The 14,496-nt window shown below is 44.4% G+C and overlaps 1 protein-coding gene across 2 annotated transcripts; it reads right to left on the bottom strand.

Annotated features, from left to right (window-relative positions):
* Positions 1 to 1,553: 1,553 nt before the first annotated feature.
* On the bottom strand, positions 1,554 to 14,265 carry yif1b (Yip1 interacting factor homolog B (S. cerevisiae)). 2 transcript variants are annotated; one of them, XM_060856232.1, is made up of 8 exons: positions 14,165 to 14,265; positions 11,760 to 11,986; positions 9,381 to 9,485; positions 7,837 to 7,915; positions 6,946 to 7,003; positions 3,665 to 3,820; positions 3,376 to 3,469; positions 1,554 to 2,321 (listed from the first exon to the last, which is right to left on the bottom strand). In XM_060856232.1, exons 1-8 carry the CDS (start codon positions 14,196 to 14,198, stop codon positions 2,166 to 2,168), a joined length of 909 nt encoding a protein of 302 aa, XP_060712215.1. In that variant the 5' UTR covers positions 14,199 to 14,265; the 3' UTR covers positions 1,554 to 2,165. The 2 variants fall into 2 exon arrangements, with proteins under 2 accessions (XP_060712215.1, XP_060712216.1); XM_060856233.1 differs by having other exon boundaries at positions 14,174 to 14,265.
* Positions 14,266 to 14,496: the final 231 nt, after the last annotated feature.

The following is a 14,496-nucleotide window of genomic DNA, read 5'->3' as shown; positions in this document are numbered from 1 at the left end:
CTAGTAATTCAGTATAACTATGCAGCTCAGAGGTTGTTAAAGTTTTGGAAAGTCATTGCAAGTTCACAGGCTTTGGAAGGAATTCATGAACCACTTTTATTTTGCTTTTGACATATTTTCTAATCAATCTGTTCGGAGCTGTTATTATACACCTCTGGAGCCGATAGAGCTTGAACTCAGTCCCCCTAACTCAGCAATATGGACATTACTGTTATGCCAAAAGAGCCCCCTCAAAATTCTGGTCAGGATGTGTTCTTCAGAGATGTCACAACACACTACTTGAACCTGGGCCTTTTGGCTCAAGAGGTATGGACACAGCCACTGCACCCATAGGTTCTATAGGAACTGACACTCCTCACCTTGTGAGCTGAAGGCAATTGCCAAATTAGCGCTAGAGTGTTAGCACAATTATTGCCAAAACCCAATACTGAGTCAGGGATCTTTAGATCTTCAATCGAAGCTATTTTCTAATCAACCTATTCAGAGATGTTATTACTATGCATGTCATTGTAATACCATGGAAAGGGTGAGTCTTGAACCCAGCCCTCCCAGTTCAGGGGTAAGGACATACCACTGTACCATGAAGGCTCAGATTTTCAGTCAAATGCTCTCTCAACTGAGCTATTTTAGCTGCACAGACCTAGAATCACATCAGAGATAATAATGTACATCAGCTGGTGATGTGTGAATAATACTTAGCATTTCTAAAGAAAGTTGATAAAATGCTATGTAGTGTCCCTAACTTTGAGCCAGAAAACTTGGGTTCAAGTTCCACCTGCTTGCAAACATGTCTGAACGGGTCAGTTGTGACTTCTGCCACAATATCAACACCCCTACCAGTTGGAAAATGTAGATGTAGAGACTTGAGGATTGAGTGGGACTGTAAATTCCTCTTTGGTCAGAATCATATGATATGCACTATTTAAGTGAAATTACAAATGAAAAATAGTTGAATGAGATACTCCACTGTTGAAATGTACCTGTTTCCGTGTTAGCACTTGGTAGGAGACAAGAAGTGATAAAATGAAGAACGGAACTGAGCACAGATCAAGAATCAATCCTGACATTTATCCATGAGCCTGTTTTAATATTCAGTGCAGAGGAGATTTCCAAACTTCTTTCACCCTTTGTGTTTTGAACTGTTTCCTAATTTCACTCCAGAGAGAAAAACAATTTTTAATATCGAAAACATTTTGTTCACTGGTTAGGATTTCAAATATACTGCCTGATAAGATGGGCTCAGATTTAATCGTTCACCTTCAAGAAATTTGGAGCAACCAGTGGTTTTTGATTCGAGTCCTGTGCAGAGCTGTGGCTGGGGACCTCAGAGTTCCTGTTCCGGGTGATAGTCTGTAGTTCAGCCCTGAAAGGTGACATGTTCTAGGATCAGCATGAGAACACTTAAGTTGCTGCATAGTGGAGACAGGAAGCCACTGGAGGTCTCCAACTGTCTTGTGGAACTCTAGGATACAACAGATCCCTGGTCAAGAGTAGCAGATATTTTTCCTTTTTTCAGTAGAAGCAAATAAAAACTCAACAACTTACACAAGATATTATATTTTTGATATTTTATTTGCCTTGCATTTATAAATAGATATTTAAAAAATTCCCATGCAGACCGTACAAAGTCCCCACAACAGCAATGTCCAGTTTGTGCTTCCGATCAGAGTCGTTATCTGGGACGGACAGAACAACTAATGGACTGATGTTTACAGATTATACAGGCAGCTCAGCGGGAAGCAGCTGAATATCTGCACAGGGTGAAGCCATGACCCAGCACCCCCCAACCACTTCAGTTAGATGGACCCGTCCTGCGTGTCCCTCTTTTGCCCTTGGGGAAAGTTATGCTCTGCCCTCTACCCACCTGCCCCTCTCATTGATGGGCCCATCTCCAGTGCCATTCTCCCACTCGTGGAGATGGTTTTACAATCCTGCCATTTAAGAAGTTGGATTCCACTCTCCATTGTCACCATGGGAGATGGCCAACTCATGTCTGAATCTCTTGGGCAAATATACTTGTCTTGCACTCACTCCCAAAACACCCACCCCAATCCCCTCCCTCCCACAATTCCCCCACTCAGCCCAGCAATGGGGGATTGGAGATGTAACAAACCCCCACCTCCTAAACCTTCATTTCCAGGGATCAAAGAGGTTGTCAGGCTTCCCTATCTGACCAAGTGAAATGTCAGCCAGTACATGAATATAGGCTGCACTGCGGCAATCGCCATAGTTAGGTACATGCGTAGCTGATTCCTCGTGCCTCGCACCAGAACTCCTTCAGCTGCAGCTTCAGATAGAATCTTCAGTCTCAATGTTCGAATCTGAAAAACATGTATTTGAAAGTCAGGGATCTACAGATGCCATGTGCACTATCCAATTATTTTGTACTGCCCACATCAGGAAGGTCAGTGCCAAGGTGGCAACAGTTAACTAGTTAGCCTCAGTGCCCATGGGTTAGGCAGTGTTGTCAGATAAAGTCAGAATCAGTTGAATGGACCTTCACAGTTCAATATCCTTATTAATTGCACGCCAAAAACTGGTCAGATGGCAGGAGGCATTCATAGAAGGGGTTCTGTAACGCACAGGTCGTAGGGATCCCTGGAATCGTACCCTGGGAGAGTGTTAGCTTTCTGGAATAGTAACCATTAAAGAGTCAGTACCTCAAGGTAGGTCATGGCGAAATGGGCTTTTTAAAAATCAGATCTAGGAAACACATTTTAAAGTCAGGGGTCACCCTTTTAGGATAGACACAAGGGGTTTTATTTTCTCCCAGAGATCCTGGAATATTCTGGCTCTGAAGGAAGTTTGTGGGGGTGGGGTGCAGGGTTGTCATTGAATATTTTTAAGGTGGATATAGATTAATTTTAGGCAACAGACTCAAGGTTAACAAAGTACACAGAAATTTGGAATTTGAATCACAAACAGGTCTGCAATTTTCCCTTTTAATAGTAAAGCAAGCTTTAAATGCCAAATGGCCTACTTGTCCTTTGATTTTTATGTTCCTTACTTGTTGTTATTCTATTTTTTCATTGGATGTAGGCATTACTGACAAGGCCCAACAATAACTGCTCCTAAATTACATTGCTTGCTAGGTCAATTAAGGTCAACCATACTGATGTGGGTTTGGCGTCTCAGGACGACAGGGTAAGGATGGTAGATATCCTCTCCCAAATGAACCACTTCTAGAACTGACTTCAAAAAAACTATATTTATTAATCAAATTGAAATTCCACAAGCTGCCAGGTTGAGGTTTGAAAGGTTGTCCCTACAGCCTCTGGATTACTAGTCCAGTGTCGTTAACACCATCATCTCTCAATGCAAATATTAATTCGTTATCAAGTGAACAGGGAAATAAAGTTAAATAACAAAACCCACCATGAATACCACAATTGATATGCAGCACCAGCCCAAAGCGATGTAATATCCTGTTCTTCCAAAAATCAGCCCAGCCACGACTCCAGTGATCATCCTGTGGGGAAGAAGTCACATTTTACATATGACTGCAGACCCACTTAACCCGATAACATAGATGCCCTCAAATGCACTCATCTCCATCATCTACGAGTTTTGAATGGTATGATCTGCCTGTACTGCACATAAAACTTGGCACTGTACTAGGTATACATGACAATAACAAACCAAATCAATAACATCACAGACTCACCCGACATACTTGTACCCAGCAAAGGCAATGAGGTCAATCGTAGTTAGGTCTGTATTCACCGTGACCAGGTAGAGGCTGAGCAGGATAGCAAGCACCTCAATGATCAACCAGATTAATGCTGAGCTGGCCTGCATCCCCAAAACCTCTGGAGAGAACCTGCAGGAAGGGAAGTTAGTGAATGGTGGGTGTAAGCATCTACCCTACCTGGAAACCACAGTAGGATATTTCTATCCTGGGCTCACTATCACAATATTTTGTTTAAAAGGAAGACAACTAGGAACAATTTTTCAATATGGTTGCCATGGCTATTTGTTGTGATGTCCCTCAGTAAGGCACTGACAACATAAGCTTGAAGTCTTGGTTAATCACAGCCACTCAAACGGAATTACCTCCCAACAAGATTCCTCCCTCCAGGGAGATGTATTAAACTGGAACATGCTTGCCCTGAGCTCTTTAGCGGCATGTTATTTGAGAGTGGAAGGATGAACATAAATGAATAAGCACAATAAAGAATGACAAATAGAAGAAATGCTTGAAAAAGAAAGTTCCTCAGCTCTGACTCAAGTGGGTAACAGTTCTCATAACCAAGTCCTGAGACAACAACACAGATGAAAGACCTCTGCCATTTGGGTCTTGCAAATACACCATTTTAAATAACTATTCCAATCTTCCTAACTGCATTTTAAAAGAATTACAGGTCTGTATTCAGTGACAGCAGGAACTCAGTGCACAACTCTGACTGGAGGATCAGCTAGGGTGGGAAGAATCAAAAGCTGCTTCTCCAATTTATTCATGGCTGCTTGGGGAATGGCATCTACTGCTCTCTCTCTCTCTCTCTCTCTGTCCCCCACAAACTGCCAAGACAGGGCCCTAAGAAATGCCTCATTCTCCACGTGCTCTATTGAGGCTGGATGTTGGCCACTGTCACTTATAGCATGCGGCCTACAGAAGTTCAAGAAGGTAGCTCATCATTACCTTGTCAAGGGCAACTAGGGTCAGCAATAAAATATGGCCAGCCAGGACGCTCATGTCCCAGAAGTAACTATAAAATAAAATCCTCAAGAGTAAGGGGTGTGAGACAGAGAGAGAGAGAGAGGGGGGGGGAGAAAGATAGAGGATATGTGCTTCTTACACCCAGTAAGTCTTTTAAACTGTTTGCTTTATTCAATGTGCAGTTTCTTGGGACAGGTAACCACTGCTGGAAAATGGTCCAGCTTCACACACCCATCTTGGGAAGTACCAGATCGAGAAGTGAGATTTTCATTGCTGAGGTTGGAGGGAAATTCCAAAGAAGAAATGTGTTGGACTTGAAACGTTAACTCTATCTCTCCCTCCACAGATGCAGCCAGTCCTGAGTTTTGCCAGCACTTTCTTAATTCAACTATCACCCAGGGTTCATTGCTGCTCTGCAGTTATATTGGATAAGTGGGCATGTAAGCGCTATAGCTTCACATGGGGGATATGAAGAGGACCTTCTGAACTTCCAGAATGTTCCTTCAGGCAGCTTTTGGTTCAGGACATCTCTGCTGGGTTACAAACCACTGTCACAAAGTTAGTTCCTTTTTATTCTAAAAGCTGTTCCTTGGCTCCAGGAGACTCTGTCCTTGATTTTTCTCAGAGGAGTAATAAACCGGGCCGGATTCTGAACAGTCTGGTTTGGTACAGAGATGAAAAGTCTTTTGAGAAACCTTTTCTATTATATGTAAACAGATGAGATTTCAGACCAAAGTGGTCATGTTTTCGAACTGACCTGTATAAAGAAAAGGGAGTGGACAGTTCTCTAGCTGAGCTGAGCAGTTTTAGTTCAGTCTTGAACTGGTTGGAAGTTCAACAGGGAGCTATGTGGAACTCTCTCTCTTTCTGCCCTTCAACTTCTACCTGTAAGCGTGTTCCATTTATACTGGGTTTTAAAGGGAATTTGTTTAATGGGACTGCTTTGCATATTCAGAACAGCATAATTAAGTTTAGTTTGGATAGATTGAGTTCTGGGGGTGGGGGGGGTTCTTTATTCTGTTCTGTGTGTTTCATTGTGTAATTTTGTGAATAAACTTTTGTCTGTTTTAAAATCTAGTACTCCATCTCGCTAACTTACTCCGGGTAATTTTCACTGTACACTTACCGAAACAAGTTGCAAAGTTATGGTCTGGGCTGTCTGCTTAAGAATGTTTTGAGTGGTCTGGCTTAGTCCATAACACCACTAGCCTTTAAATACCTGGCCCGTCACCATTAAAACTGCATAGGCGTAGGCTATTGTCTGTCTCCACAACAGTGCTGGCCAGATAAGCCATGTTGGCATTCTTAAAAGGCCCTGGTGAAAATCAGGATGTCCAAGAATGAAGGATTTCAGAGTCAGGGGTCACTATTTTTAAAAGGCACCAAAATCAACTCAATAAAAATATTGTCCTCTCCTCCCACACCTGCTTTCTTCTCGACCTCTCTCTTCCTCCCAATCCCTTCCCTACCCTACCACTGAAGTTTTGTAAAGTTTGTATTCGGTTCCATGATAATATGCTGTCAAGTCAGAATTCTGGCTAGTTCAGGTGGCTGTTAGGTCTCGAGTTCAGAAATAAGTCTAACTACATTGACCTCACCATTTTTGTACAATTCCACCCAGCTAGAGGTATACGCATATCACCACAGAGCACAAACAAACACCATGATCTCTGACCCCTTGCATTGAAATTTTTTTACCACTTTGTGCGTTACAATATGCATATAATTTCTTGTACAAAAAGCTTCAGACCTTTTGTTTTGATTTTGGCTCCTGTCATCTGTGTGAATTCAAGCTGATGTTCCAGTGCAGAACCAATAGAGTTCGGTAGTGTTGAAGGTACTGTTTTTAGGATGATCCATGGAACCAAGACCTAAACTGCCCTCTCAGCTGGACACAAAACAACCTATGTAGTATTTTTTTTGGGGGGTGGGGGGTTCCCCTTGTGACTAGACCAACATATCATCCTCAACTAACAACACCGAGAAATGGGTCATCTCTGACTTGTTGTAGGGGCTCGCTGTGCACATATTAGCTGCTGCATTCTCCATATTAAAAGGTACTCCTGAAGACCTGTAATTGATTCAAAAGCACTTTGTGATGACCTATGGCAAGCAAATTCTGTTTCAGTGCCAATGTTCTGTCCTTGATTACAAAAAAATTAAAGACAAATTATATTGAATCACAAAGGCCAATCTAGTGAAACATACCCACTATTACTCTTGGTTAGAATGGAAAGCAGGTGAAGCGCTGAGCGATCATGTGAATATTCCAACAAAAGAGTTCTCACCTGCTTTGAGTTCCAAGAGCAAACCCAGCTACCAATAAATATGTGATGAACGCCATTGCTGGAGAGAGAGAGAGAGAAATGGCCATAACAGAATAGCATAGCAATCCTGCACAGAATTAACATTATTATCGCAAGTTAAGCAACAATATTTAATGATCTTGCTTGGCAACTTAATAATCACCTGCAATCAGCCTAACTTCACATTTTAGATTTGTTAATTGGATTTAATGTAAACTTACAGTTTACCAGCTAATATGGTTGGATTTGAACCTACAGCGCCAGAGCATCACAATGACCTTCTGGATTACAGGTCCAGTGACACTACCACTATACTTGAAATGTTCTGTCACATATGCTGTCAGAGCTGTCCTGATTAAAAGGGACCCACTTTCTATTTCTGGTTTGTGGCATGTTAATGGATTTCATGCCCGTTTTATAATGGAAATATTAAAACTCAGAGAGAATGAAGCAACCAAGGCTCCTGGTTACCTTCCATGGCTCCCATTGGAAACTACACGAGGGGTGAGGTGGGAAGACTGAGATCGGTTACAAAATTGTACATAGTTAACTAATGCAGACATATTGCCAGACATGAAAATATCAGAGTGTCCAGCCCACAAAGAGCTGTAACTCCAAAGCTTGTTTATAATTTGACCTGAAGTGGAAATCTCAGGAAACTTTGCTGGATAATGTTTTAAAATCTACAGTTCAAAACAAACGCAGCTTCACACTATTGTAGGCTTTACTTATACTGGTCAGGAGGTAATAAATGTGTCCACCATCAGGAAGTGATTCACAAAGACTATCGGTAAAATCCACAGTAGTAGGTTTGTCTGTCACAGTGACAATTAATACTATTGGTAGCACTGATTATCATAGAGGTGACCCTACCTGGAATATACAAATCAGGAGCATTCACTTCAACCCGAGGGGCCACAGGACTGTCCTGCTGGTATCGCACTTCCCAATTCTGTCAACAAAGAGCTTAATCATCAATCTTTTAGATAGCATTCATTGCATAACCGCTGTAAGCTGAACAGGAAAAACTTCCTCTATCTCACTGCAGGAAGAGGTACACTGATGTCCAGCCTACTCGCATTGCTCAGAGATCATTACTTTCAAAAGTGTCTGTATGGAGAACATTCCAGACAGTACACCTTCAGTAGGATGTATTGGTTTTGAAGAGCTGCGTAGATTTCCCAGAATGTTAGTTGAACTCCAAGGACTATATTATGAGGAGAGATTATACAAAGTATAATTTGGAATTTAGAAAGTTAAGATTTCAAACGTATCCGAGATATCAAGGGGAACAGATGGAGTATATTTGGAGAAACTATTTCTCTCAACGAAATGTGAACCAAACCTTTCAGAAGCACAATTTGGAAACCCTTCTAAATGTGCAGAGTGGTACTTGGAACTCTCCTCTGCAAACAGCAGTGGATGATGGATCAATCATTAACTTAAAAACTACAATTGATAGATTTTCATTATCCAAGGATATTAAAAGATAAGGGGCAAAGATGGGTATATGGAGTTAGGTTGCAGGTCAACCATCCCAAATGGTGAAACAGGCTCGAGAGACTGTATCGTCTCCTCATGCTTCAAAATAATTCAGTCATTCTTTGTTCCTGCAAATTTCTCTGTTGGGAAATTGACACCCTTCTAGCTTTTCTTCTGTCCCCTTCCCAAACTGGTATCTCCAGCCCCCCACTATGGCTAACCTAGGGCAGGCCTTACCAGTACAAAGAACACCACCAAGAATACTCCCTCAACACAAATGAGAGCCAGATCCAAGAATGTGGTGAAACTGAGGAACATTCACATGTCTATCCTTCCATGGTACAGCAACAACGCTGAAATTCTCTTTCTTCAGATGTCCCTGCCGTAGTTCAGGTACATCACTGTCGACCACTTACTATCCAGGCTATCGAGCGCCAGCCACCTGATAAGACGCAGCGCTGGCAGCAACTTTTCCTGCTGCTAGGCGTAAAATACCACCAGTTTATCACAGCAGTTGGCTGAATGTTAAATGAGATATCCAAGGGCAAGATGAATTAACATGGGGGGGGGGGGGGGGGGGGGGGGGGGAGTGAGTGAAGGACACATATTAGAAGAATGTCTCTTCAGCGATGAGGCTAGATTGTACTACAGGTCTGTACCGGAGAAATGTTCAGGCTCATGAACCTGTTCACAGCATCTCACACAAATCACAGGGATAAATCCAACATCACAAACCCTCACTCCTCCTCGGTCAAGATTTAGGAATCCCCATCACCATGGGATGATCTGGTGAGCTTCAAGGTACGACTTATCTTTTAGCCTTTACTTTAATTTACTTGTGGGACTTGGCGTCACTTGTGCAACTTTCTGGAGTATTGCTTTCCCCATGAATGTCCTTTAAGCCGAATCACCAGCGAAAGGCCACCTTCTCTTACCTGGTGCATGTAGGGAAAGATGAGGAGTCCCAGCTTCTTCCCCACATAAATGGTGTCCACAGCAAAATAATATTTCAATTTGCTCACAGGAATAAATCGGTCAATCTGCAGAAGTCAACAAAAATGATTCAATCACCCTGCTCTACCTGGTTATCAGAACCATACAAGGGGTTTATTTGCAAAATCTAGAACAAAAGGTGACAATGATATTAAAAACTTTAAATCAAACTGTACAATACTACCACTGAGGAATGGAACACATTGCCTCTTTAAAATGATACCTCAACTGGGATCTTGAGCCTAATGGTTTCTGGACAAAGATGAGAGCGAATGAGGCTCCAGGATCTAAGGTATCAGACCTAACCCTGTACTGTGGGTCACCAAATAGTTACGTCCTCTTCCAGACCAAGAGCTTAATATCCCAGTGAGTAAGTGGCAAGGTGTGATATGACATGGAACATGCTAGGTAGCTCACATTGGGGTCTCCCGTGGGTGTAACCTCCCTCTGTTACATGGTTACTCTCTTGCTGTTCACTGTACCTGGATGGATTCCACAGAGGGATAATAAAACTAAACAGTACTGGCCCCAGAGCTGTAATCTCATCGAGCTATATTTTAAGCACTACCACCTGAATGACCGGAGCATTCCTACTGACAGAGGATATTACTATAGTATTTTGTCACGGATGCACTGTTGGAGCGTGTCTAATGGGTTCCACCACTTCTAGCTTCTCATCTTTTCCATTCTTTTCCAGTAGCCTTCTCAATAAAAGCAGCTGTGTAGTTGTGAAATCTCAAGAAAGGATTTCCTGTTGTTCTTCAAATGACTGAGGCCAATCCTGAAGCATCTTGAAACAAATCTACGAACTTACTATCTCAAGATAAGGACGTAACTCCCTATAGACTGGCTATCTAACTTCCAATTAATACTGTCATTGTCTGGCCTATTAACACAAACCCTTTGTCCCTGCAGTTGTCAGAATGTCAATTTTAAACCAGTAGATCACTTTTGATTTCAAGTATAATCCTCAATGGCAAGTCATTTCTTTTACGTTAAGATGGAAAAATGGTTAATCCTGAAACATCTCTGTCTCCATTTAAACTGTAGCACAATTGGTTCCCTCTCATTCTCCCTCACCCTTCCTCAGGTTCACCAGATTTTTAAATAAAAGTTGGCAGTCTACAGAAGTGGTATTCAATTACACGCGTCCACTCACAGCATCACTGGAATTTACTAGATAGAAGTGGAACTAAACCCAACATGTATTGTGGAAACTTTAACTCATCTAAAGCACTGCTGCCTACATTCCAACTTATACTGTCCCATTCATCTGTCACTTTCTGCTTCCTGAGCTGCATTAGCTACCAGTCTGGAAATAGCTCATCCTAAAATCCTCAGTCGAGCCTTCAAATCCTTCCATGGTTTCACCCATCCCTATTGTTGCAATGTCTCTTGCCAAACACTCCAAGAGCACTGTAAGCCTCTCATTCTGTGTTCTTGCATATACCTGATTTCCAGTGACTAACTTGGTCCTGGGCTCTGGAATTCCCTGCCTAAACCTGCTTGTGTCTTAATTCCTCTCTCGGTATTCAAGATGCTGTTTAACATCTCTCTAATTAAGCACAAACAAAAACAGAAATTGCTGGAAAAGCTAGCAGGTCTGGCAGCATCTGTGGAGAAAAATCAGGTCGAGTGACCCTTGTTCAGACCCCCCACGAATCTCTAATCAAGCATTTGGTCACTATAATATCTATTATAGCTCGATATACAATCTTGTTTGATAGTTGTGAAGTCGGCTGGGACATTTTAGTAGCTGTGTGTGCAATATCATAAGTTGAAGGCATGACCAAATTAAGCAACAACAAACTGGGAATAGTTAAACCCAGGTCCAGGGTGTAGGGTCTGTTCTTGAGGTCAGTTATCAGCACAGGTCCATGTAATCATAGAATCAAAGAATCCCTACAGTGTGGAAACAGGCTCTGTAGGGCCACACTGACCCCCTAAAGGTATCCCATCCAAACCCATTCCTCTACATTTACTCTGACTAATGTACCTAACCTACACATCCCTGAACACTATAGTCAATTTACCATGGCCAATTCACATAACCTGCACATCTTTGGATTGTGGGAGGAAACCAGAGCACCCAGAGAAAACCCACGCAGATACAGGGAGAATGTGCAAACTCCGCAAAATCAGTCACCCGAGGGCGGGAATTGAACCCGGGTCCCTGGCACTGTGAGGCAGCAGTACTATCCACTGAGCCGCCTCACAGTGACATGTTGACATGTACAGTATTCAGCATGTTCAGTAAAGAGGCAGACCCCTATGTTGTGTGGAGAATATTTCATTCTGACCTGCCAACCCGTAATGCTTACATTTTGACCGACGATGTTTTTCCCCTGACTTGCCAAACTGCTGCCGTATGCCATTGCCAGGTTAGACATCATGGGGTCGCTGAGGATGCCCTGCCTTGAGTGGCCGTAGCTTGCACCACTGTGCTCGTATCCTGGTCCCGGAGTGTCCAGATTCCCACTGGTATCTTCAAAGAGGTGACTGGGGTCTCCCGTAGTGTGCATCTGCCCCCTTGTTCTCATTTTGGCAGCTGGAATTGAGCGCAACAGAATAAGTTGGCCTTGTTGCAGGTAAGCAGTACAATTTAATACTCCGGACAAAATTCAATTCCTCATCAGCATCCTGAGCTTGATCAAATGACCACAAGATTTTCTCACCCCCACCTCCCCGTTAATTAGTCTTAAAGATGGCGATGGCAAGACCCTTCTTGAGATACTGCATCCGTGTGGTGTAGGGACACTGAAAGCTGATAGGGAGGGAGTTCCCGGGTTTTGACTGAGCAGCAGTAAAGGAATGTTGGTTGCTTTTTTGTCCAAGGGCTACTTTTTCATTCTCATCAATTCCTTTATGAAGTGATACAGTCACATAGTATTGTATTTTGTGTTGATTTTCACTAATTTTCCATCCTTATTAATTGCTTTGTCAGTTTTTGGCATGTTTGTCAGCCAGTTCAGAATCTAATTAATGTTATCCAATCCTATTTTCATCATCAATCCGGGGATCCAGCACATCCAACTTCACCGAGTCTCTGAAAATTTGCACCAAGGTATTCTGTTCTGCAACATCACCTCCCCCAACCCATAGACCCGTCGGAGATCGAGTCAGAGAGTCATACAGCACGGAAACAGGCCGGTTGGTTCAACTCGTCCATGCTGACCAAGTTTCCCAAACTAAAATTAAACTTGCCTGCATTTGGACCACGTCGTTCTAAACATATCCTTTCCATGTACCTGTCCATGTCTTTTAAATATTGTAACTGTACCTGCACCTATCATTTCCTCTGGCAGTTCATGCCACGTACAAACCACCCTGTGTGATGGAAAAGTTGCTGGACTATCGCGTTCTCACTTTGTCCAACCTCCATCAGCTTTGGTGGTGTATGTGGGAAATCTCAACTCTCAGTCTGCAGTCTGTTCCCAGAGAGGCATATCGCTGGGATCACCCATTCCACACCACCACCACCCCCTCCCCTTGTCCAGATGTAGAGGTGTCTAGAGGATCACCCACTTCTCCAGGTGTGGGGGGTGCCTGTGGGATCCCCCATTCGTGTGTGTGTGTGTGTGTGGGGGGGGGGGGGGGGGTCTATGGGAATCACCCATTCCTCCCTCAGTGTGGGGGGGGGGGTTGTCTATGGGAATGACCCATTCCTCCCTCAGTGTGGGGGGGGGGTCTATAGGAATCACCCATTCCTCCCTCAGTGTGGGGGGGGGTTGTCTATGGGAATCACCCATTCCACCCTCAGTGTGGGGGTGTCTATGGGAATGACCCATTCCTCCCTCAGTGTGGGGGTGTCTATGGGAATCACCCATTCTTCCCTCAGTGTGGGGGGTTTCTGTAGAATCACCCATTCTTCCCTCAGTGTGGGGGGTGTCTATAGGAATCACCCATTCCTCCCTCAGTGTGGGGGTGTCTATGGGGATCACCCATTCCACCCTCAGTGTGGGGGTGTCTATGGGGATCACCCATTCTTCCCTCAGTGTGGGGGGGGGGGTTTGTCTATGGGAATCACCCATTCCTCTCTCAGTGTGGGGGCGTCTATGGAGATCACCCATTGCTCCCTCAGTGTGGGGGCGTCTATGGAGATCACCCATTCCACCCTCAGTGTGGGGGCGTCTATGGGGATCACCCATTCCACCCTCAGTGTGGGGGCGTCTATGGGAATCACCCATTCCACCCTCAGTGTGGGGGCGTCTATGGGAATCACCCATTCCACCCTCAGTGTGGGGGCGTCTATGGGAATCACCCATTCCACCCTCAGTGTGGGGGCGTCTATGGGAATCACCCATTCCACCCTCAGTGTGGGGGCGTCTATGGGAATCACCCATTCCACCCTCAGTGTGGGGGCGTCTATGGGAATCACCCATTCCACCCTCAGTGTGGGGGTGTCTATGGGAATCACCCATTCCACCCTCAGTGTGGGGGTGTCTATGGGAATCACCCATTCCACCCTCAGTGTGGGGGTGTCTATGGGAATCACCCATTCCACCCTCAGTGTGGGGGTGTCTATGGGAATCACCCATTCCTCCCTCAGTGTGGGGGTGTCTATGGGAATCACCCATTCCCCACCCCTGTCCTGGGGGGGGAAAGCAGCAGTTACTGCGTCTCTGTCCTAATGCTGATTTTCCGCAAATGGGGAAAATAAAATCTTTCGTTGGTGCCTCCGCCGTCGCGTGAACAACGAATTTATAGAGAAACTGAAGCCACGTACGTAACTTACGCTGTCTAAATCCGTTGTACTCCATCTTCTCAATGTCCCGCCGCTCCCCTCTGGCTTCGACCCCAACGGCCGGGGGTGGGGGAGGGGCAAACGCCGCGCCTGCGCACTACGGCGTAGCTGCCGTCTGCTCTTCACCAATCAACTGCCGCGCTGGACGCACGTGATTACCCGCACCGATCGCCCCACCCACTCGCATCATCGGCACCTACTGCGCAGGCGGGATGACAACGACGACGCCTATGCTTGACAAACGGTATTACAGCCCAAAAAGAGGCCATTCAGCCCATAGCTTCCACAGCAGTCATCAACCACGCAGAGTCAAT

The sequence above is a fragment of the Hemiscyllium ocellatum genome, chromosome 47 (genome assembly GCF_020745735.1).
Source record: "Hemiscyllium ocellatum isolate sHemOce1 chromosome 47, sHemOce1.pat.X.cur, whole genome shotgun sequence".
NCBI classification, from domain to species: domain Eukaryota; kingdom Metazoa; phylum Chordata; class Chondrichthyes; order Orectolobiformes; family Hemiscylliidae; genus Hemiscyllium; species Hemiscyllium ocellatum.
Note: the sequence above shows the minus strand (reverse complement) of the source record. Positions and strands in the feature narration are given on the sequence as shown.

Coding starts and splice junctions, on each gene's coding strand:
- yif1b (XM_060856232.1), bottom strand. CDS start 14,198: ATGGAGTACAACGGATTTAGACAGCGTAAGTTAC. Junction 7,004..7,836: donor TCCTGATTTGTATATTCCAG/GTAGGGTCACCT, acceptor CTCTCTCTCCAG/CAATGGCGTTCATCACATAT. Junction 2,322..3,375: donor TATCAATTGTGGTATTCATG/GTGGGTTTTGTT, acceptor CATGTTTTTCAG/ATTCGAACATTGAGACTGAA.